We start from the raw sequence: 25,221 nt of genomic DNA, 5'->3' as shown, positions 1-25,221 counted from the left end.
AATGTCTAAGGATACTACATTATAAAATATATGACAAGTAGTTAGACTGTATATTGCTGTATTGTGTGCGTACTCGCAGCCAGAAAAAACATAGCCTTGTCTTTTCTTTTTTTTTTAAAAACATCTGTTTATGATTTTTGGCATACAAGCATTTCAAGAATGTTTAACCAGTAAGTTACAGATTGGAAAACAAATAGCAGAAACATACAAACAAACAAAACAAGAGACTTGTCTTAACATTAATACATTCATGTTTATAAATTCATTGATATAGTAGTTACACTATATATTGTGTAAACACACGCATGCACGTGCGCACACCTACACATGTATTATAGTTTTGATTTCTCCAACTGATTCTGTATATATGGCTTGCAACTACTATAACTTGGGCATAATCTGATTTCCCAAAATTCTTTCTGCCTACCATCTCTAGAGCTTAAAAAATGCCTGGCTGTCCCGCTATGCCAAAGACACATGCAACCCTGGGATTATGGTGCTGCTGGCCTGTGGTACCATCTCCAGCACTTGTGGCCAACTGGCCAGCGGTCAGCATTAGCCGGCCGGCCTCCGACGGGAGGCTGCCACCCTCGTCCTGGCCAGGAAAGCCCAAAAGCAGGACTGGCACATCCTGCATGGCACCACCACAACTCCAGCGCCTCCAAGCAGACTCAGGTCTCGTCACCCCTACAACAGGGCAGCACAGGAGATGCTCAACTCCATCCCTGAGGACATCTCCAGAGATGCATGGCTTGCAGCAGCGTGGAAGCAGGAGTGGGAGTCAGCCGGGCCCTCCCGCATGCACCGGTACATCTGGGAACCAGGAGCTGGTGCCATAGCTGGAGATGACCTACCTCGCCAGCAATGGACCACACTAAACCGCCTAAGAACTGGGGTTGGGCGCTTCAATGCACCAATGCAGAAGTGGGGATTGGCGGACCATTTATTAATTTATTTTTATTTATTTATTTATTTAACAGGGACAATGTACATTAATCAACACGTCATTTTTCAAATCCATGTAAATGGGCCAGTGTTAGCCATAGGCTAAATTTCATCTGTAGTCCCTGAGCAGGCTCTTCCATGCCTGCATGGAACCAGAATGCATAATTTATACACCATCGTATGCTGATATCGTGCACCGAAAAGATAGATCTTCTATTTTCAGCACACGACACCATTGTACATCCAAGTATAAATCCGGCTGAAGAACTACAGTAGAAATACTCAGTGATGATGATCTTTTGTCTATGCAGGTGATGAAAACCAGGCTGACTCTGGGGAAGACTGGACAGTACACTGGAATGTTTGACTGTGGAAAGAAAATCCTCAAGAAAGAAGGCGTGAAGGCATTCTACAAAGGCTACATTCCAAATATTATAGGCATTATTCCATATGCTGGGATAGATCTGGCAGTGTATGAGGTACACAATGTCTAAGGATACTACATTATAAAATATATGACAAGTAGTTAGACTGTATATTGCTGTATTGTGTGCGTACTCGCAGCCAGAAAAAACATAGCCTTGTCTTTTCTTTTTTTTTTAAAACATCTGTTTATGATTTTTGGCATACAAGCATTTCAAGAATGTTTAACCAGTAAGTTACAGATTGGAAAACAAATAGCAGAAACATACAAACAAACAAAACAAGAGACTTGTCTTAACATTAATACATTCATGTTTATAAATTCATTGATATAGTAGTTACACTATATATTGTGTAAACACACGCATGCACGTGCGCACACCTACACATGTATTATAGTTTTGATTTCTCCAACTGATTCTGTATATATGGCTTGCAACTACTATAACTTGGGCATAATCTGATTTCCCAAAATTCTTTCTGCCTACCATCTCTAGAGCTTAAAAAATGCCTGGCTGTCCCGCTATGCCAAAGACACATGCAACCCTGGGATTATGGTGCTGCTGGCCTGTGGTACCATCTCCAGCACTTGTGGCCAACTGGCCAGCGGTCAGCATTAGCCGGCCGGCCTCCGACGGGAGGCTGCCACCCTCGTCCTGGCCAGGAAAGCCCAAAAGCAGGACTGGCACATCCTGCATGGCACCACCACAACTCCAGCGCCTCCAAGCAGACTCAGGTCTCGTCACCCCTACAACAGGGCAGCACAGGAGATGCTCAACTCCATCCCTGAGGACATCTCCAGAGATGCATGGCTTGCAGCAGCGTGGAAGCAGGAGTGGGAGTCAGCCGGGCCCTCCCGCATGCACCGGTACATCTGGGAACCAGGAGCTGGTGCCATAGCTGGAGATGACCTACCTCGCCAGCAATGGACCACACTAAACCGCCTAAGAACTGGGGTTGGGCGCTTCAATGCACCAATGCAGAAGTGGGGATTGGCGGACCATTTATTTATTTATTTTTATTTATTTATTTAACAGGGACAATGTACATTAATCAACACGTCATTTTTCAAATCCATGTAAATGGGCCAGTGTTAGCCATAGGCTAAATTTCATCTGTAGTCCCTGAGCAGGCTCTTCCATGCCTGCATGGAACCAGAATGCATAATTTATACACCATCGTATGCTGATATCGTGCACCGAAAAGATAGATCTTCTATTTTCAGCACACGACACCATTGTACATCCAAGTATAAATCCGGCTGAAGAACTACAGTAGAAATACTCAGTGATGATGATCTTTTGTCTATGCAGGTGATGAAAACCAGGCTGACTCTGGGGAAGACTGGACAGTACACTGGAATGTTTGACTGTGGAAAGAAAATCCTCAAGAAAGAAGGCGTGAAGGCATTCTACAAAGGCTACATTCCAAATATTATAGGCATTATTCCATATGCTGGGATAGATCTGGCAGTGTATGAGGTACACAATGTCTAAGGATACTACATTATAAAATATATGACAAGTAGTTAGACTGTATATTGCTGTATTGTGTGCGTACTCGCAGCCAGAAAAAACATAGCCTTGTCTTTTCTTTTTTTTTTAAAAACATCTGTTTATGATTTTTGGCATACAAGCATTTCAAGAATGTTTAACCAGTAAGTTACAGATTGGAAAACAAATAGCAGAAACATACAAACAAACAAAACAAGAGACTTGTCTTAACATTAATACATTCATGTTTATAAATTCATTGATATAGTAGTTACACTATATATTGTGTAAACACACGCATGCACGTGCGCACACCTACACATGTATTATAGTTTTGATTTCTCCAACTGATTCTGTATATATGGCTTGCAACTACTATAACTTGGGCATAATCTGATTTCCCAAAATTCTTTCTGCCTACCATCTCTAGAGCTTAAAAAATGCCTGGCTGTCCCGCTATGCCAAAGACACATGCAACCCTGGGATTATGGTGCTGCTGGCCTGTGGTACCATCTCCAGCACTTGTGGCCAACTGGCCAGCTACCCTCTCGCTCTGATCCGCACCAGGATGCAAGCTGCAGGTAAGACATCCACCACAGGCTGATACCTTGGGGTTCTTTCTATGCGGTTTACAATTTGAATGGTCTGTCATATTGGATTATAAGTAAAAGGTACAACATTAAAGGTGCTTTGTTATTTTTTTGTTTACATTTTTTGTTAAAATGTTAAAGCTCTATATTCTGATGGTAATTATTTATTTCTAACTCGAGAACTGTTCGCCCCACCGACTTCAAATTGGACACACGCGTTCCACCACAGGGACTGCAGTTCCCGGCTTTGAGTCGGTCGGACCAAAAGGCCTCTGTCCAGCCTCTGGACAGGGCCCAAATTAGCCAATTAATCACACCTGATCACCCCTATATCACCATATATGGAGCTGGCCTGTTCTGACATCACAATGTGGTTCTGACATCTGCATAGACTCCATATTTGGGCATGCCTGTGAAGAACTCCATATATGGCCATAAAAGGGACGCAGACATTATAACTGGGTGGAGCATGCATTTCTAACTTGCATCGTTCCAAGTAGGCCAGGCACTGCTCTAGTTGTTAATAGTTTCTCTTTCGCTATAATGCCATCCTGATAAACGCACTATTGTGCTGTTCCAAAGTGTCTCTCCAAGTTTCCTTTCTTTTGAATAGTGATGCTTGTTACATTTAAGGCAATGCACTTCGAATGGGACATAGTGGAAAGAAATGTCTTCCACATTTTATCTAACTTTGTCATTTTCTAATGATGTTGATTTGTGAACTACACTAGTTTTAAAAACAATGCTTTGCATTGGGAGTTTCAAGCGAGTGCAACAGACTAGGCAGCTCTATCTCCGTTTCATAAAATAAATTTTCAGGTGGGTTGCAAATTTCAGCCAATCAGGAGAGAGAACCCAACAAAGAATGTTTCAGCTTAAATGTTATAGTTCCAATTCTGTTTTCTTTTCTCTTGTTCTATGCTGTATGGGTTCTCTCTTCTAGTGGATAAAATTGGTCTTCCGATCTGGAAATATATTTTCTGTTAAAGTGTTGGAGAAACACTGAGAACCCCGTTATTGAACAATCTATACCAGGGTTCCCCAATAGGTGGCCTGCGGAGCGCCCCCTTGTGGCCCCTGGAAGGTCCCAGATATAAATGGCATTAAATGGGGGTCAGTAGCCTATGCATGTCAAACTGGGCATCCTTTTCAAATGGGGTCTTGCCCTGAAAATGAATTTTCAGGGCAAGACCTTGTGCGTGCGGACTCGGCCCCCAGCCTGGTACCCTAGTCAAAATATGGCCCTTGAGGAAAATTAATTGGGTAACCTTGCTGTATGGGTTCTCTCTTCTAGTGGATAAAATTGGTCTTCCGATCTGGAAATATATTTTCTGTTAAAGTGTTGGAGAAACACGGAGAACCCCGTTATTGAACAATCTATACCAGGGTTCCCCAATAGGTGGCCCGCGGAGCGCCCCCTTGTGGCCCCTGGAAGGTCCCAGATATAAATGGCATTAAATGGGGGTCAGTAGCATATGCATGTCAAACTGGGCATCCTTTTCAAATGGGGTCTTGCCCTGAAAATGAATTTTCAGGGCAAGACCTCGTGCGTGCGGACTCTGCCCCCAGCCTGGTACCCTAGTCAAAATATGGCCCTTGAGGAAAGTTAATTGGTTAACCCTGATCTATACTATAGTCCGGCAGCCGAGGTGGACGGGTGGGAAATTTGGTATAGTCTTTTTTTTATTGGCCTAAAATATTGTCTATATACATACATCCATGAATCCACTTGCTGACCGGCTGGAAGTATTGGGATTTTTCTTTTATAGGGGTTTCTTGTGACCCTACCATTAACATCCTACTATGGCAGGCAAAAATGTCAAACTTTCCTTTTGCTTTAAGTAGCATGTGACCATTCCATTCCGAGCATTAGTTTTGCACAAAATACACATTTTGGGCACATTTGGGCAAGTGGCTATGGCTGCTTTTAGGCCTAGGAGTGTATTTTGTGCAAAACTAATGCTTGGAATGGATTTAGAATCATGAAAAACTAGTTTGACATGTCACATGCTACTTAAAGCAAAAGGAAAATTTGACATTTTTGCCAGCCATAGGATGTTAATGGTAGGGTCACAAGAAACCCCTATTAAAAAGATTGCCCAATACTAACAGCCGGTCAGCAAGTGGATTCGTGAATGTATGTGTATATAGACAATATTTTAGGCCAATAAAAAATACTATATACCACATTTCCCACTTTAAACAAAAGAAGCCTGTCTGCTGCCGGACTACTATAGTGTTTGTTCAATTCAGGGGTCTCCCTGTTTTTCCATAGCAATGTTTATTTATTTGATATGGACATCACATTGCACAATTGTACAATTTGTAGATGCATTGCTTACACTGTAAGCCTTGGTGTATTATCGCGAGTGCTAGTTTTCAACACCTGTGTTATTTAAAAACATATATCAATTACACAAAGTTGAATTCACTGTGACAGTAAGTGGTGTGGGACAAAAGTACTTCAATTGCATATATTTTAATTTAATGAGTCTGAATTTACCTCAGATCTGGACAGTTTGTCGTGTATGTTCATTAACCTTTTGACTCCTTACCTTCTCAGCATCTATTGAGGGCTCAGAGCAAGTGAACATGACCACGATGGTGAAGAAGATTGTAGAAAAGGAGGGGTTCTTTGGACTCTACCGCGGCATCCTGCCCAACTTCATGAAGGTCATACCAGCGGTCAGCATTAGCTATGTGGTGTATGAAAACATGAGATCTAGCCTGGGCATTCAAAAGTAAGAGGCAGAGTAATCCATGATGACTGTGCAAGTGGCCATATTCACATGGCACCTACTTTGCTCAGTCTGTCAACGGATGGGGAACAAGCCACAAGCAAACAGATCCCTCCTCCCTACATCTGATATCCAGTTTACTTCACAGGAAACAGCCAACGTCAAGATGTTAAATGTCTGATTTCCCTCCAGATCTATACAGTCTACCAAAGATATTCATAAACGGGGTCCTAGTAATTAACTCCCTATGGGAGTTGTTTCATATATTCATAGATCTACATCTGAAGAAAGTGCAATATTGTATTCACACTTTGAATGTCATCATGTTTAATGTGTAACAGAGAGGCCTGTGATCTTTCCTGATTGGATTACACTTGAGTGCCGCCGGTTAAAAAGATGGGCTTCCTTTGTTGTGAAGAGAATTAGAAAATATTTTGCACTTTTCTTATGTGCCTTGAGATTTATGTTGTCAGATATCTGTGGACGTCCCCCACCATCCCATTTGCCTTTCGTTCCAAATTGTGTTCACTAAATATTTGTGTTTACATTAAAACAGTATTTTATTACAAGTGTGTGTGTGTGTGTATTATGTGATTTTACCTACCATTGCTCTGATATCGGTGTGTGCCTGTAAATGGTGTGACATACAGTATCTTGCATTTTGTTACCTTTATTTTCCTCCTAGCATTACATTTCTAGTTAATGCAAATCAAGGAGAAAACAATTAGACTTCCATTTCCTTGTTTAGGGTTGGGTGTCTTAAGCATTTACTGGCAAACTTGTGATCGACTTGGCATTTTGTGTAGCTGGATTTTTATTTTGTTAGTGGTGCCCACTGCCCATCAGATGAGTGATACAGAAACTCGATACTGAATTGATGAAAGCTTGTTTTGCAACTGGAGACTTTAAAGTGCTTTTTTTTTTATCCTGCTTGTGCTGTTACATTTATCAACAAATTGCTATTGATGCATGTTCTGACATAAAATAGGAAATTACATTGGAGCACTTAGTGTTGGGTCAGCTACATGTTGCTTAACTTGCCCATCAGAATGCCCAACACTGGTTTTAATTTATTTATTTTTTCCCAGTAAGAATTGAGGCTTGAATACCTGTACGTATAGTGGAGTAAGCAATCGCTCTATTAAAGTTAATAGGCCTATAAGTATTGGGTATGATTCACTGTTTTGCAGTCTTGGGTCAGCTACATGTAGCTTAACTTGCCCAACACTGCAGATAACAATGCATTATAGCTAATAGGCCTATTTAATGAACTTAAATAGACCTATTGCTTACTCCACTATACACCTGCAGGTATTCAAGCCTCAAATCTGACGGCCACGCTACACCAGGCTTTTCGCGCACAAAACGCGCGCGTTTGTGCGTTGAATTTAGGTCGTCCTATTTTAAAAAACGCGGGCCGCGCGTTTACCCTAAACGCGCGGCCCGCGTGTGCGTTTTTTAAAATAGGACTGGACCTAAATTCAACACACAAACAAAGCCTGGTGTAGCGTGGCCGTTACTGGGGACAAAACATAAAATAAATAATTAAAACCAGTGTTGGGCAAGTTAAGCTACATGTAGCTGACCCAACACTTATTTGACTGATAATTATTCACTTAGATTGGTTTGTAAATGGTGCATTTATATAGCGCTTTTATCCAAAGCGCGTCATTTCAGATTTAGCATTGTTCAAATTGACGTGCACATTTCAGTAGCTACAAGATTGATTGATTACTTAACAGTTTGCAAAATAGTACAGTGCTATTGAATAACTACATTCTTTCTCCTTGGCTTCAGGCTTGCATCTCAGTCACTCAGAAACCCAAGTTTATAATGTGGGATGGGCCTATCCAAAATATTCTCCTGAATTCATCCTTTTCCTTACATGTAAAATGTTACCAGTAGTTAAACTTCACATTACTTTTGTTTTGTTACTCAAGAGAAGACAAAACTGGAATAATTACTGCTCAATTACATGTATATTGCAAAAAAGAAATGATAATAGCTTGATTTGAGTAGATCTCATATCCTGTGATGTATTCATCATGTACAAGCTTATGTTGAAGCTCTATCTCACGATAGGCAGTTAACACCGTAAGCACTGATTACTCCTATTAAGATCTTATGTAATGCCTGTTCTTGTCCTATTAAAAGAACCGTTGTCACGTATGACAAGGATGTGCTCAGTTACAATACTAGATGTTCAGGCCAATAAAATCGAGAAGCCAGGGGGGAAAAGAAGGATAATTGTTTATATTGTATTAATCAGGGTTTCTTGTTCTAATTCAGATTCCATGGCAGATTCAATGGCACCAACTTCACATTTCCAGTTCATTTATATGATGTGGGAGAAATAGTTTGTCAAATATCTTCAACTGGAGTCTGACAGTCAACCGCAAAGTTCACACCCTTTCACCCTTATAAAATGTACATTTCGAAGAGCACAAATGGCCTAATTCAGAAAATAGTCTTCTCTGGGTAAATTCCACTCAGTAGAAGTGTGCTAATCAGGGAGAAAGAAGCCACAATGGTAAGTATGGAGTGCAATGCTTTGAACCAACTGGGGTACGTTGGCAGCAGAGAGAGGTCGTAGTGTAAGCTAATTCCAAGTCCCATGATTACGGTGATGATTGCTGGACTGATACTGTCACTGAGCAGCATAGCCACCCAGGCCAGCAGTGGAGGAACCACGCTATTGGCCAAGTTAATCCAATCAGGTTTCGCTGGGCTGCCCTCTGGAAGCGCAAATCCCCAGCGTGCTCCGCCCAGGAAGGAAAGGATGGACGCTCCATACGCTACCTGTGCGTAAGCCAACTGCGGGAGGTAGATCTCCGTCGAGGCCATTATTAGAGGAGCGGCGATGAAGGGGATGAGCCCAGCGAGCCCCAGATACATTGCTGGTTTGGGGCTCTTCCAGATGTCCCTCATGTCATAACGCAGAAGATCAAGCTCTCTGGGCGGAGGCTCTGGCTGCTGCCGTTTCTTCCACCACACGAAGTGTGGAAAGGCTGTGTCCTCACTGAACCAGGAGCAGCATGAGTCTGGATGCTCTGGAAGGGTGAAGGCCTCACTGAACCAGGAGCAGCACGAGTCTGGATGCTCTGGAAGGGTGAAGGCCTCAATAAACTGATAAGAGCCAAACTATGAGTCTTTAAACCAGCATCATTAATCCTAGAGGGAAGTTTGGCTGATGAAGCCCAACAGAGCGCCAGGGAACTAGATACACCATCAGGAATTCTTTCCAAGGCAGGTATCCAGGACATTTGTTGAGGACTGGCCCTCCATACCTAAACACACACACACACACACACACACACACTTAATTAATGACTTGACAGGTAACATCTTTACAAAAGATATTCTGAAAATGTACATTTTGTTGCCTAAGATTAAACATGCCCTAGAATGATCCAAGCATTTAACTGAGCTAAACACACGTACCTTGGGAGCAGTCAAAGCATTTCTTCTAACTATAGCAGAAAGCATTTTATCTGTGGAAACAGGTAAACACGTACATGTCACATTCAGGGGTTGACACTAAGGTCTCAGAGGCACTTGCCCGTCGGGCAAGTACAGGTCATGTTCTTCTAACTTCTACTTGCCCAAAGGTCATGCCCACTCCAGTAGCCTCGGAAACCCAGACGTTTAAGTAAATCATCCATTATAAAATGACAGGCAACATTTTAATTGCAGTTTAATTTAACAGTGTTTTTATTTTACTTAAAAAAACTTCATACCTCAGTGTGTATGCCATTGCCAAATACATAACTACTACTAGCTATGTATGGGTTCACATCACACTTTTACATTTTAAGTGTAGCAACAGTGAAAACAGCATATTATAGGTAAACAGTGCTCTTATTATACATTATACAGACCAAAAGACGTGTGTGTGTGTGTGTGTGTGTGTGTGTGTGTGTGTGTGTATGCATCCCCTCTCAAATACCACAGTATAATTCCCAAGCATATTTTATCCTAGCCCTGGTCCAGTGCGTTAGCGAGTCTCTCTAACGCACCGGACCAGGGCAACTCTTATCCGGCAAGGATCCCATATATGATATATCTATGTTGTTTTATCTAGAAGCAACAAAGAAGGAGAAATATTTGCAACTTCAAGTCAGTGCTGCAGCACTGAAGAGACGGACTCGATCGGACGGAGATTACAGAAATAGTCTGCTAAAACAAACAAACACAAAGTGATATTCTGAATCTTACCTTACTTTCAAGTCACGTTGGACCACTCATAAAACGTGATCATTTGTAATTTTCTATTTTTCTTCAGGGTCAACCTGAAGCTAGGATACCGTCTGTAACTGTAAACGTGTACGCAATGAATGTCATCCGGGGCGGGCTCGGAACTTTAATCTTGAAGGAACGTTCCACATAGAGCCCCAATTCCTTTAGCAGTATAATACCACTGCTGTACTATGTTACAATTTACAAACTGGTAATACAGTAAGTATTCAATCAAACATGTAGTTTATTTTGTAGCTACTGCTACTCATAGTGAATAGTGAATAGTGACATAGTGAATCATGGACTTGTTAATGCGCATATCGCTTTGCTACTGTAAAGTGTAAACAACACAGCATACGACACACGTCTCAAATCAAAGTTACATTTTATTTAGAGTTGAGTAGACATGGACATGCAAATGAACACGTACCTTCAGATCTTTCTCCAAAAACAGTTTTACTTGTTTGCTTTAAATGAAAATGATAAGAGATACTGTAATAGTTTACTTGGCTGTTTGTTTGGCACTGTCTGTGAGTCAGTGAATCTATTGTAAATATTGAGCAAAATGCATTCAACGAACTGTTGTGAATACTACTGGTGTAGTATCCACAATTGTCCACGAGGGGGCAGTAATGCAACACTAGTACATACTAACTTGGGCGGTCAGACCTTATAGGCCTATAACTCTGGCCTGGGTCAGACTCAAGAGATGCTCGGCCATAGCCGTCTTCACAAATGTGATGAGATGATCACATTTGGGCAAGTGGCTATGGCCGAATTTAGCACAAGGGGTGTTTTTCATGCAAAAATAATGCTTGGAATGGGTTCAGAATCAGAATAACCCATAGTTTGTCACATGCTAGTGCTACTTAAAGCCTAATTCAATTACCCCAAACCAGACCATATCATTAAATATACAATGTCAGATACAGTGAATTGATGTGTACAATCTAAAATTGTATTACTGCATACATATGAGAAAACATATAAATCTTTGCTAACTGCAACAGACATATTTGGACAGAAGAGATGCAGGAGGAATAAGTCCCATCTTCTAATTAACTTCAGGATAAATGGAAGACGAAATGTACAGTAGCTCCAGCCTTCCAACATGTGGTAGAAGGAATTGCTCAGGCTGCATCAGGACTCTAAAAGACACAAAATATGGACAGCTTTGAAAAATTACTTTCAAAATAGAAGTGATAACCGGCTATTTTCACAGAAAACAAATCCAAGGGTGTCATTGGATTATTTTAAGTGCATTTTGGATTACTTTACATCCCAAATGTATTAAAAATCAAGTGATAGATCATATTTAAATTTTCTTAATTATGTGTCACTATCTTCACTGATATTAAACACAGCCATCATTCAACATCATTCAAGGTGTGCCAAATACATTTTGTCATGATAAAAATAAAACCAAATCAACCTAAGCTTGGACATAATTTAAAGTAAATCTAAATTATACTGACCCCTGCACCGCAGCAGTCCCCACACAGGGCTCCCAGCAGGCCGTTTATCACCTGGACGGCACATAGCACCATCTGGCTCAAACCCATGACCAGCAGTACGGCGAACAAAGACAGATGCCAGGACACCACACCAACTGGTTCGACACACTTTGACCAAATGATGTGGTCAGATAGGTAGTTACTGGAAAAAGAGAGCAAGAAGACAGGATGGTTGGTGTTTCCCAACACAACAGCAACTATACACCAACATACTTATTGTTTGTCTTTAAATGTCTCGATGAATTGAATACACAGGACCTCAATGCAATTTGTACTTTTTTGGGTTATCCTTTTAGCACCTTTTGTATACATATGTACCACTGTACCCTTTTTTGCAAACTATTAATAAAGTATTCAATCAATCAATCAATCAATTCTTATTAACAATGTAAAGGGGAGGCCCGGGTCGGCCTAGCAGTCCAGGCACCCAGGCTGGTAATCCAGCCTGACAGTGTGTCGCAGGTTCGAGTCCCGATCCTGACGACATTTGCTGCATGTCTTCCCCCCCATCTATCTCCCTGTTTCCTGTATATCTATCAATAAAGGCAAAAAGCCCCAAAAATATCTTAAACAATGTAAAGGGGAAATCAAATACAGATTTGAAAGGAGTTTTCTGACCCCCGTAGAGGTAGAGGAAATTAGCTCAGGTGGATCTGATGAGAGTGTCTTGCTCAGAGGCACTTTGACACAAAGTGGGTGGGCCAAGGATCTAACCAGCGAAATACCGATTCCCAGATGGCCTCTCTACGGACTCAGCTACGGCTGCTCTCACAAAAAAAAGAAAAAAGCTCTCACCTGTCAACGAAAGGGTAGATCCAGTCATCGTGAGTGGTAGCATTAATGTTACACTTTGGTCCCTTGTTGATAGCCACGGCAGATATTATGACAGAGTAACCTGCCCCCAAAACACCCACACCTGCAAACAGTATGGAGCTCAGCATCTGGAGACAGAGACCAGCAGGGAAGTGGGTGGAATGGAAAGAACGGTAAAACACAAGAACAGAGAGCAAGGTTGAGAAAGTGACAGAGAGGAACACACAGATGAGGATCGAGGAAGAAACGGGAAGAAGATAACTTTTACTCATGAAAGTCAGTCAATTAAACAATCCTGCATTTGAACTCTTGAAGGACAAAAAAAAACAAGCCCAAAATGTCATATTTTACCAGCTGCACACACACACAGTCACACACACACACACACACACACACACACACACACACACACACTAGTGGGTTGTTGCTGGCTGCATGCTATCCCATTGGCTGAAAGGTCGGCTAGAGGCAAAACGTGTCTGGTTGCCTAGAGACGAGGCAGCTAATCAGGACGATAGGTAGTCAATACAGCAGCCATTGAGAAGGATAGGTCGAGTGGGCGTGAAAGCCAAGCAGAGAGAACATAGACCAGCTGTGCTTACACAGCAGCTGGTAAAAAAGTTGTTTTTGGGGATGTGCTGAGATTATTTTGGCGATACCAACTCAGAGTGAGTGTAACTGAAAGACAGAGATGTCAGAGGGGACACAGACTAGAGCCACTAAGATGGTGTGTGTGTGTGTGTGTGTGTGTGTGTGTGTGTGTGTGTGTGTGTGTGTGTGTGTGTGTGTGTGTGTGTGTGTGTGTGTGTGTGTGTGTGTGTGTGTGTGTGTGTGTGTGAGAGAGAGAGAGAGAGAGAGAGTGTAACTGCTGCTATTAAAATGCTTACTTTAAAAGGACTAAAATACAACAATTCATGGTCATAAGTTCATAAAGCATAATTCATAATAATTTCATGATGCATACAATAAATATGTGGTTCATAATTGATTTCATATGAGGTTAAGAATGTAAACATGATGTGATGATAACTTTGAGGCAGAACCAAGTTCCCTGTCTGTCAGTAGCAACACTGGACCATGTTTGATTGACTGATTGATGCATGATTGCCTGGCATTGCAGGCAGGTGGTACAAACTTTGTCTCACTCACTCGGACACTGGTCTGCATGAAGGAAGCAGCAGCACACTTGCAGTTTAGTGTGTCACAAACTGTTAAAGTAAGAAAGACGTCTGAAGCCAAAGCAGACTGTCAAAGGACATTATAAGAACTTTAAGCAACTCAAGATTCAAGAACCTCTGAAGAATCTGTTCTACAAAGGAGAGAGTGCTTTTCCTCTCCCCATAGAGCATAAACAGACGTTAAATACTTAGACTAGAAAATACTCAGGCAAAAATACGGAGAAGTTCTGCAGACAGATGGATGAAGAGAAGCACAGGCAGGCAGATGAAGGTTCCGGAGTTCCATTTATTTTCAGAGAGTACAAGACATCATTCACAGCCATGGGCCTGGCCCACCCGCCTCACGGCGTGTGAGCCACTGAACTAACTGTTACAAACATTTTCAGTAGACCTTATACACAAAGGAAATGCAAAGGTGGTCCCAACCCCCCTGTACCAAATGGTCAAACATGTCTAAATAAGGTGTTGGTCACCAGGAAGCAAGCACAGAACAGTAGGTGTCCTGCAGGCCTGGCCGTTTACTATCAGCAAGCCAGATCTTTAGGGTCCCTCCTGCAGCTGCCCATACATCCTGTCTAAACACGTCATGTCACTCTCTCAGGCCCTGAGAGACAAAGATCCACTTTAGTTTAAAACATGGTTCTTTATCTATATTAATGTGAATTGTGATTTCCAGATACATCAGACCTCCCTTTGAGACAATCATGTCTCATAAAAACGAATATGGAAACACAATTGACCCTCGTCCTCCCTTTGGCACTGACTGGAACATCAAGATGACACAAAGAAATCAAACAATTACAGTAGAATTAAAAATGGCTTACAAACTTCCAGGCATTCAAATCACATAACTCGTTACCAGTGTTCTCATTCCATTACAGTATTATCATCGGTGTGCTTATAGAACTCCCTTCTGTGTTCAATTTAATTTCAGGCTAAAACATTACATAGGAAATACAATGAATAAAAATAAGTAAGTAAGTAAATAGTAAAAAATACATTCCAGCCCGAAAACCACAGTAAGAATCTCTCTTACACACTAACAACTTCTCTGTACTGTAATCAACACTTTTAACCTTTACATAACTCAAAACATGATCATTGGCATAAATGATAACCCGTAAACATATATCTGACATTTAAACACACACCGTCGCTGAATCCAACCCCTTTTGCTTCACTCAAAAGCACCCAATTATTGAATACAGTGTGTTACGGTTCTTCAAACTTTACATCTGATGCTCTTAGCATCAGTTAATGTTAAGGATAAATGTTACCATAGTCATCCATAAAATGATTCATTTTTGTTTAGTTAACTCATCTTTTTAGGACATGCAGAAATCATCTATAATTATTTCAACACTCTAGATTCCCCAAGGCTCGTACAAATAACAGCACTGTTACCACCGGCGACCATAAACCCTACCCCCTTCCCATTTAAAAGAGCTGTATGTTTTTCCAGATCTCGTGCATGCTACTATTACCTACTAACGTTAAAATCCTAGAGTAATTTATATAACTTTAGAGTTTTCCCCACATGTCATAGCAGAAATACCTTCGTTGACTTTTCCCATTCACAAATTTATTCGAACAAAAATAAGAACTTTATGCGCAATTAGGACGATTAACACTTATGCGTACGACAGGAGCGCTGTCTTTCGCCTGACAAAGAAACATCTAACTAATTTTACTCCGGTAAATATTTCTGTTCAGATCCAAATCTCCCTTAGGCATATCATCCCCATTAAGCCAACTTCTCTAATTAAATACTGACACATAAAATCAACATACATGCCCATTACTATGTTGAACTAGACAAACGTAAACATACATTTGGAATCAAATGGAACGATATCCATCTGATATAATAGAATCTTCTGTAACGTTTCTTCTCCTTTTGTCTCACCTTCGTCATCAGTCAGCGCACACGGGCCAAACGAGCTTTGTGATGCAGTACACTTATGCACCGCATGGCGTAGGCCGCTCTGTTGTCGAGAGTTGCCCTTTGTCCGAAAACTTTCATTCTGATCCGAATTCACTTTCATCACCTCCTCCCTTTCAGTCATGACAATACAACATGACTAAAAAAACGAGAAAGCGAATCAGTGTCACCACAGGAGCCTGTAGGCCTCTGCGAGGCAGAAACTTGCGATTCGCCGCGTTGCGAGCTTGTAGATCAGCTCTGTCGAGCCACTGAATGGAACGAAGCCACGACGCCTCGCCGCCGGCGCCTGTCGAGTCGAGACGCGCCGTGAAGAGTCAATGAAGTGGCCATCGCGGCGATCGCCTCCCCTGGACCGCTGACCGCCGACGAACGCCCTCGGGCCGGGGCACGCTGTGCTCCGTAGCACCCCTCTCCCCGCCGTCCAGCCGCTGTCCATCGCCCTCTGGTCACGATCGCCGAGAGCATCACGCCGTTGCCCATCGCCGCTCCTCGGTGCAGGCCGCCTCCGTCGTGGTGGTGATGAATGAAACCCCCCCCACCGCGCCGAGCAGGCCGTCGCCATTGTCTCGCTGGTTCGACTGCAGTGCGCATAGCGCCGTCGTCGTCGCCGTTCCCCTCCGTCCAAAAAATTGCCGACCGAAACATCTATTAGACTGAATTGTCAATTGTCCACTGGTCCTCTCGCCTGACGCAAAAATGCATCAACACGACCGAGCTCGGCACCACTTTGAAGAATCTGTTCTACAAAGGAGAGAGTGCTTTTCCTCTCCCCATAGAGCATAAACAGACGTTAAATACTTAGACTAGAAAATACTCAGGCAAAAATACGGAGAAGTTCTGCAGACAGATGGATGAAGAGAAGCACAGGCAGGCAGATGAAGGTTCCGGAGTTCCATTTATTTTCAGAGAGTACAAGACATCATTCACAGCCATGGGCCTGGCCCACCCGCCTCACGGCGTGTGAGCCACTGAACTAACTGTTACAAACATTTTCAGTAGACCTTATACACAAAGGAAATGCAAAGGTGGTCCCAACCCCCCTGTACCAAATGGTCAAACATGTCTAAATAAGGTGTTGGTCACCAGGAAGCAAGCACAGAACAGTAGGTGTCCTGCAGGCCTGGCCGTTTACTATCAGCAAGCCAGATCTTTAGGGTCCCTCCTGCAGCTGCCCATACATCCTGTCTAAACACGTCATGTCACTCTCTCAGGCCCTGAGAGACAAAGATCCACTTTAGTTTAAAACATGGTTCTTTATCTATATTAATGTGAATTGTGATTTCCAGATACATCACCTCTTTTCACAACAAGCGGCCAACGAGGTATTTTAGATTAGTCTTTGATGTTGTGTTGTATGTGACACGTTCACCTGCGCATCGCGCATTTCTACATGTTTGGTATTTTCATTTGTTTAATCAATATTATGTATTATGATGCACTTTGTTGATTGATTTATGTGTATTTTTGTGTGAACATAGTTCTCACGGCATGGATGGAACAACTGAGGGATGAGAAGAATGCCCGAAATAAATGCCCGTTTATAAAGAACCGACCTGTGTCGTCAATGTTGGGAGAAGAGCTACAGTGAGAACTCGACTGCTCAACGCGGGTAGGAGAGACGCCAACTCGACTGCTCAACGCGGGTAGGAGAGACGACAACCTCCGCGGGTGACAACGCAAGAGGATCCAGCCTTCAGATACGCAAAGCCCACAAAGTAGGTGTCGGCAACTCGGCATAGCCAGTGCAAAGCAACGGCGATAGACTGTGTCGAAAGAGCAACGTTTCGAGTGACAGCCAAGAAGTTCCCTACCACAATCCTCAAGTTAAAGGTGGTGTGGGAAGCGGTTAAACTTGGAAATTGCAACAAGGACTCAGATCTATTAACCTTGCATATTGAGCTTAGCCTACACGTTTTTGGGATCTTTCTAATGAGCTGGTATTTGCAGTTGTTACATTGCTGGATAGTATAAGAAGAATTTAAATGACTCACTTAAGCAAGTGAACAGAGTTTAAAGGTTTATATAAAGGTGTTTGCATTAAGATTGCAATTTTGTGTTTTACCAAACTAAAGGGTTTAAAGGCATAATTAAGTCATTTTTGTATTTCATGATAAAGGGTTAAAATAATTAATTTTGTTTTCACAAAGGTTTAAGACGTTTAAAGGGTAACAAGCTCATTTTGTGTTTATTTAAGTAAATAGTTTAAAGGACAACTCATTTGGTTTTCAGCTAAACTAAGAAGGTTAAAGGAGAACTAACACTCCCTGTTTTTCCATAGCAATGTTTATTTATTTGATATGGACATCACATTGCACAATTGTACAATTTGTAGATGCATTGCTTACACTGTAAGCCTTGGTGTATTATCGCGAGTGCTAGTTTTCAACACCTGTGTTATTTAAAAAAATATATCAATTACACAAAGTTGAATTCACTGTGACAGTAAGTGGTGTGGGACAAAAGTACTTCAATTGCATATATTTTAATTTAATGAGTCTGAATTTACCTCAGATCTGGACAGTTTGTCGTGTATGTTCATTAACCTTTTGACTCCTTACCTTCTCAGCATCTATTGAGGGCTCAGAGCAAGTGAACATGACCACGATGGTGAAGAAGATTGTAGAAAAGGAGGGGTTCTTTGGACTCTACCGCGGCATCCTGCCCAACTTCATGAAGGTCATACCAGCGGTCAGCATTAGCCGGCCGGCCTCCGACGGGAGGCTGCCACCCTCGTCCTGGCCAGGAAAGCCCAAAAGCAGGACTGGCACATCCTGCATGGCACCACCACAACTCCAGCGCCTCCAAGCAGACTCAGGTCTCGTCACCCCTACAACAGGGCAGCACAGGAGATGCTCAACTCCATCCCTGAGGACATCTCCAGAGATGCATGGCTTGCAGCAGCGTGGAAGCAGGAGTGGGAGTCAGCCGGGCCCTCCCGCATGCACCGGTACATCTGGGAACCAGGAGCTGGTGCCATAGCTGGAGATGACCTACCTCGCCAGCAATGGACCACACTAAACCGCCTAAGAACTGGGGTTGGGCGCTTCAATGCACCAATGCAGAAGTGGGGATTGGCGGACCATTTATTAATTTATTTTTATTTATTTATTTATTTAACAGGGACAATGTACATTAATCAACACGTCATTTTTCAAATCCATGTAAATGGGCCAGTGTTAGCCATAGGCTAAATTTCATCTGTAGTCCCTGAGCAGGCTCTTCCATGCCTGCATGGAACCAGAATGCATAATTTATACACCATCGTATGCTGATATCGTGCACCGAAAAGATAGATCTTCTATTTTCAGCACACGACACCATTGTACATCCAAGTATAAATCCGGCTGAAGAACTACAGTAGAAATACTCAGTGATGATGATCTTTTGTCTATGCAGGTGATGAAAACCAGGCTGACTCTGGGGAAGACTGGACAGTACACTGGAATGTTTGACTGTGGAAAGAAAATCCTCAAGAAAGAAGGCGTGAAGGCATTCTACAAAGGCTACATTCCAAATATTATAGGCATTATTCCATATGCTGGGATAGATCTGGCAGTGTATGAGGTACACAATGTCTAAGGATACTACATTATAAAATATATGACAAGTAGTTAGACTGTATATTGCTGTATTGTGTGCGTACTCGCAGCCAGAAAAAACATAGCCTTGTCTTTTCTTTTTTTTTAAAAACATCTGTTTATGATTTTTGGCATACAAGCATTTCAAGAATGTTTAACCAGTAAGTTACAGATTGGAAAACAAATAGCAGAAACATACAAACAAACAAAACAAGAGACTTGTCTTAACATTAATACATTCATGTTTATAAATTCATTGATATAGTAGTTACACTATATATTGTGTAAACACACGCATGCACGTGCGCACACCTACACATGTATTATAGTTTTGATTTCTCCAACTGATTCTGTATATATGGCTTGCAACTACTATAACTTGGGCATAATCTGATTTCCCAAAATTCTTTCTGCCTACCATCTCTAGAGCTTAAAAAATGCCTGGCTGTCCCGCTATGCCAAAGACACATGCAACCCTGGGATTATGGTGCTGCTGGCCTGTGGTACCATCTCCAGCACTTGTGGCCAACTGGCCAGCGGTCAGCATTAGCCGGCCGGCCTCCGACGGGAGGCTGCCACCCTCGTCCTGGCCAGGAAAGCCCAAAAGCAGGACTGGCACATCCTGCATGGCACCACCACAACTCCAGCGCCTCCAAGCAGACTCAGGTCTCGTCACCCCTACAACAGGGCAGCACAGGAGATGCTCAACTCCATCCCTGAGGACATCTCCAGAGATGCATGGCTTGCAGCAGCGTGGAAGCAGGAGTGGGAGTCAGCCGGGCCCTCCCGCATGCACCGGTACATCTGGGAACCAGGAGCTGGTGCCATAGCTGGAGATGACCTACCTCGCCAGCAATGGACCACACTAAACCGCCTAAGAACTGGGGTTGGGCGCTTCAATGCACCAATGCAGAAGTGGGGATTGGCGGACCATTTATTAATTTATTTTAATTTATTTATTTATTTAACAGGGACAATGTACATTAATCAACACGTCATTTTTCAAATCCATGTAAATGGGCCAGTGTTAGCCATAGGCTAAATTTCATCTGTAGTCCCTGAGCAGGCTCTTCCATGCCTGCATGGAACCAGAATGCATAATTTATACACCATCGTATGCTGATATCGTGCACCGAAAAGATAGATCTTCTATTTTCAGCACACGACACCATTGTACATCCAAGTATAAATCCGGCTGAAGAACTACAGTAGAAATACTCAGTGATGATGATCTTTTGTCTATGCAGGTGATGAAAACCAGGCTGACTCTGGGGAAGACTGGACAGTACACTGGAATGTTTGACTGTGGAAAGAAAATCCTCAAGAAAGAAGGCGTGAAGGCATTCTACAAAGGCTACATTCCAAATATTATAGGCATTATTCCATATGCTGGGATAGATCTGGCAGTGTATGAGGTACACAATGTCTAAGGATACTACATTATAAAATATATGACAAGTAGTTAGACTGTATATTGCTGTATTGTGTGCGTACTCGCAGCCAGAAAAAACATAGCCTTGTCTTTTCTTTTTTTTTAAAAACATCTGTTTATGATTTTTGGCATACAAGCATTTCAAGAATGTTTAACCAGTAAGTTACAGATTGGAAAACAAATAGCAGAAACATACAAACAAACAAAACAAGAGACTTGTCTTAACATTAATACATTCATGTTTATAAATTCATTGATATAGTAGTTACACTATATATTGTGTAAACACACGCATGCACGTGCGCACACCTACACATGTATTATAGTTTTGATTTCTCCAACTGATTCTGTATATATGGCTTGCAACTACTATAACTTGGGCATAATCTGATTTCCCAAAATTCTTTCTGCCTACCATCTCTAGAGCTTAAAAAATGCCTGGCTGTCCCGCTATGCCAAAGACACATGCAACCCTGGGATTATGGTGCTGCTGGCCTGTGGTACCATCTCCAGCACTTGTGGCCAACTGGCCAGCGGTCAGCATTAGCCGGCCGGCCTCCGACGGGAGGCTGCCACCCTCGTCCTGGCCAGGAAAGCCCAAAAGCAGGACTGGCACATCCTGCATGGCACCACCACAACTCCAGCGCCTCCAAGCAGACTCAGGTCTCGTCACCCCTACAACAGGGCAGCACAGGAGATGCTCAACTCCATCCCTGAGGACATCTCCAGAGATGCATGGCTTGCAGCAGCGTGGAAGCAGGAGTGGGAGTCAGCCGGGCCCTCCCGCATGCACCGGTACATCTGGGAACCAGGAGCTGGTGCCATAGCTGGAGATGACCTACCTCGCCAGCAATGGACCACACTAAACCGCCTAAGAACTGGGGTTGGGCGCTTCAATGCACCAATGCAGAAGTGGGGATTGGCGGACCATTTATTAATTTATTTTTATTTATTTATTTATTTAACAGGGACAATGTACATTAATCAACACGTCATTTTTCAAATCCATGTAAATGGGCCAGTGTTAGCCATAGGCTAAATTTCATCTGTAGTCCCTGAGCAGGCTCTTCCATGCCTGCATGGAACCAGAATGCATAATTTATACACCATCGTATGCTGATATCGTGCACCGAAAAGATAGATCTTCTATTTTCAGCACACGACACCATTGTACATCCAAGTATAAATCCGGCTGAAGAACTACAGTAGAAATACTCAGTGATGATGATCTTTTGTCTATGCAGGTGATGAAAACCAGGCTGACTCTGGGGAAGACTGGACAGTACACTGGAATGTTTGACTGTGGAAAGAAAATCCTCAAGAAAGAAGGCGTGAAGGCATTCTACAAAGGCTACATTCCAAATATTATAGGCATTATTCCATATGCTGGGATAGATCTGGCAGTGTATGAGGTACACAATGTCTAAGGATACTACATTATAAAATATATGACAAGTAGTTAGACTGTATATTGCTGTATTGTGTGCGTACTCGCAGCCAGAAAAAACATAGCCTTGTCTTTTCTTTTTTTTTAAAAAACATCTGTTTATGATTTTTGGCATACAAGCATTTCAAGAATGTTTAACCAGTAAGTTACAGATTGGAAAACAAATAGCAGAAACATACAAACAAACAAAACAAGAGACTTGTCTTAACATTAATACATTCATGTTTATAAATTCATTGATATAGTAGTTACACTATATATTGTGTAAACACACGCATGCACGTGCGCACACCTACACATGTATTATAGTTTTGATTTCTCCAACTGATTCTGTATATATGGCTTGCAACTACTATAACTTGGGCATAATCTGATTTCCCAAAATTCTTTCTGCCTACCATCTCTAGAGCTTAAAAAATGCCTGGCTGTCCCGCTATGCCAAAGACACATGCAACCCTGGGATTATGGTGCTGCTGGCCTGTGGTACCATCTCCAGCACTTGTGGCCAACTGGCCAGCGGTCAGCATTAGCCGGCCGGCCTCCGACGGGAGGCTGCCACCCTCGTCCTGGCCAGGAAAGCCCAAAAGCAGGACTGGCACATCCTGCATGGCACCACCACAACTCCAGCGCCTCCAAGCAGACTCAGGTCTCGTCACCCCTACAACAGGGCAGCACAGGAGATGCTCAACTCCATCCCTGAGGACATCTCCAGAGATGCATGGCTTGCAGCAGCGTGGAAGCAGGAGTGGGAGTCAGCCGGGCCCTCCCGCATGCACCGGTACATCTGGGAACCAGGAGCTGGTGCCATAGCTGGAGATGACCTACCTCGCCAGCAATGGACCACACTAAACCGCCTAAGAACTGGGGTTGGGCGCTTCAATGCACCAATGCAGAAGTGGGGATTGGCGGACCATTTATTAATTTATTTTTATTTATTTATTTATTTAACAGGGACAATGTACATTAATCAACACGTCATTTTTCAAATCCATGTAAATGGGCCAGTGTTAGCCATAGGCTAAATTTCATCTGTAGTCCCTGAGCAGGCTCTTCCATGCCTGCATGGAACCAGAATGCATAATTTATACACCATCGTATGCTGATATCGTGCACCGAAAAGATAGATCTTCTATTTTCAGCACACGACACCATTGTACATCCAAGTATAAATCCGGCTGAAGAACTACAGTAGAAATACTCAGTGATGATGATCTTTTGTCTATGCAGGTGATGAAAACCAGGCTGACTCTGGGGAAGACTGGACAGTACACTGGAATGTTTGACTGTGGAAAGAAAATCCTCAAGAAAGAAGGCGTGAAGGCATTCTACAAAGGCTACATTCCAAATATTATAGGCATTATTCCATATGCTGGGATAGATCTGGCAGTGTATGAGGTACACAATGTCTAAGGATACTACATTATAAAATATATGACAAGTAGTTAGACTGTATATTGCTGTATTGTGTGCGTACTCGCAGCCAGAAAAAACATAGCCTTGTCTTTTCTTTTTTTTTTAAAACATCTGTTTATGATTTTTGGCATACAAGCATTTCAAGAATGTTTAACCAGTAAGTTACAGATTGGAAAACAAATAGCAGAAACATACAAACAAACAAAACAAGAGACTTGTCTTAACATTAATACATTCATGTTTATAAATTCATTGATATAGTAGTTACACTATATATTGTGTAAACACACGCATGCACGTGCGCACACCTACACATGTATTATAGTTTTGATTTCTCCAACTGATTCTGTATATATGGCTTGCAACTACTATAACTTGGGCATAATCTGATTTCCCAAAATTCTTTCTGCCTACCATCTCTAGAGCTTAAAAAATGCCTGGCTGTCCCGCTATGCCAAAGACACATGCAACCCTGGGATTATGGTGCTGCTGGCCTGTGGTACCATCTCCAGCACTTGTGGCCAACTGGCCAGCGGTCAGCATTAGCCGGCCGGCCTCCGACGGGAGGCTGCCACCCTCGTCCTGGCCAGGAAAGCCCAAAAGCAGGACTGGCACATCCTGCATGGCACCACCACAACTCCAGCGCCTCCAAGCAGACTCAGGTCTCGTCACCCCTACAACAGGGCAGCACAGGAGATGCTCAACTCCATCCCTGAGGACATCTCCAGAGATGCATGGCTTGCAGCAGCGTGGAAGCAGGAGTGGGAGTCAGCCGGGCCCTCCCGCATGCACCGGTACATCTGGGAACCAGGAGCTGGTGCCATAGCTGGAGATGACCTACCTCGCCAGCAATGGACCACACTAAACCGCCTAAGAACTGGGGTTGGGCGCTTCAATGCACCAATGCAGAAGTGGGGATTGGCGGACCATTTATTAATTTATTTTTATTTATTTATTTATTTAACAGGGACAATGTACATTAATCAACACGTCATTTTTCAAATCCATGTAAATGGGCCAGTGTTAGCCATAGGCTAAATTTCATCTGTAGTCCCTGAGCAGGCTCTTCCATGCCTGCATGGAACCAGAATGCATAATTTATACACCATCGTATGCTGATATCGTGCACCGAAAAGATAGATCTTCTATTTTCAGCACACGACACCATTGTACATCCAAGTATAAATCCGGCTGAAGAACTACAGTAGAAATACTCAGTGATGATGATCTTTTGTCTATGCAGGTGATGAAAACCAGGCTGACTCTGGGGAAGACTGGACAGTACACTGGAATGTTTGACTGTGGAAAGAAAATCCTCAAGAAAGAAGGCGTGAAGGCATTCTACAAAGGCTACATTCCAAATATTATAGGCATTATTCCATATGCTGGGATAGATCTGGCAGTGTATGAGGTACACAATGTCTAAGGATACTACATTATAAAATATATGACAAGTAGTTAGACTGTATATTGCTG

At 42.6% G+C, this 25,221-nt stretch overlaps 3 protein-coding genes and 1 long non-coding RNA gene across 4 annotated transcripts; 1 reads left to right on the top strand and 3 right to left on the bottom strand.

Moving 5' to 3' along the window:
* Positions 1-2,675: 2,675 nt before the first annotated feature.
* On the top strand, positions 2,676-6,535 carry LOC306926171 (mitochondrial adenyl nucleotide antiporter SLC25A24-like; the record flags this gene model as incomplete). Its single annotated transcript, XM_079505434.1, has 3 exons — positions 2,676-2,849; positions 3,292-3,442; positions 6,015-6,535. The coding sequence occupies 3 exons, from the start codon at positions 2,676-2,678 to the stop codon at positions 6,194-6,196; spliced, it is 507 nt and encodes a 168-aa protein (XP_079361560.1). The 3' UTR covers positions 6,197-6,535.
* A 1,887-nt stretch (positions 6,536-8,422) lies between these two features.
* On the bottom strand, positions 8,423-9,189 carry LOC306926170 (transmembrane protein 69-like; the record flags this gene model as incomplete). Its single annotated transcript, XM_079505433.1, has 1 exon — positions 8,423-9,189. A coding segment is annotated over one exon (543 nt), but the record flags the coding sequence as incomplete, so codon positions are not given.
* A 9-nt stretch (positions 9,190-9,198) lies between these two features.
* LOC306925875 lies at positions 9,199-10,509 on the bottom strand. The gene is made up of 3 exons (XR_013790315.1): positions 10,405-10,509; positions 9,631-9,680; positions 9,199-9,476 (listed from the first exon to the last, which is right to left on the bottom strand). It is a non-coding gene; the product is annotated as an uncharacterized lncRNA (long non-coding RNA).
* Positions 10,510-11,053: 544 nt separating this feature from the next.
* On the bottom strand, positions 11,054-17,509 carry LOC306926426 (transmembrane 4 L6 family member 4-like). The gene is made up of 4 exons (XM_079505700.1): positions 17,429-17,509; positions 12,735-12,880; positions 11,901-12,081; positions 11,054-11,573 (listed from the first exon to the last, which is right to left on the bottom strand). Exons 2-4 carry the CDS (start codon positions 12,878-12,880, stop codon positions 11,556-11,558), a joined length of 345 nt encoding a protein of 114 aa, XP_079361826.1. The 5' UTR covers positions 17,429-17,509; the 3' UTR covers positions 11,054-11,555.
* Positions 17,510-25,221: the final 7,712 nt, after the last annotated feature.

This window comes from Electrona antarctica, assembly GCF_951216825.1.
Source record: "Electrona antarctica genome assembly, chromosome: 7".
Taxonomy (NCBI): Eukaryota; Metazoa; Chordata; class Actinopteri; order Myctophiformes; family Myctophidae; genus Electrona; species Electrona antarctica.
The sequence above is the reverse complement of the archived record's forward strand: the minus strand, read 5'-3'. Positions and strand labels throughout refer to the sequence as shown.

Coding starts and splice junctions, on each gene's coding strand:
- LOC306926426 (XM_079505700.1), bottom strand. CDS start 12,880: ATGCTGAGCTCCATACTGTTTGCAGGTGTGGGTGTTTTGGGGGCAGGT. Junction 12,082..12,734: donor ATCTACCCTTTCGTTGACAG/GTGAGAGCTTTT, acceptor CTCTTTTTCCAG/TAACTACCTATCTGACCACA.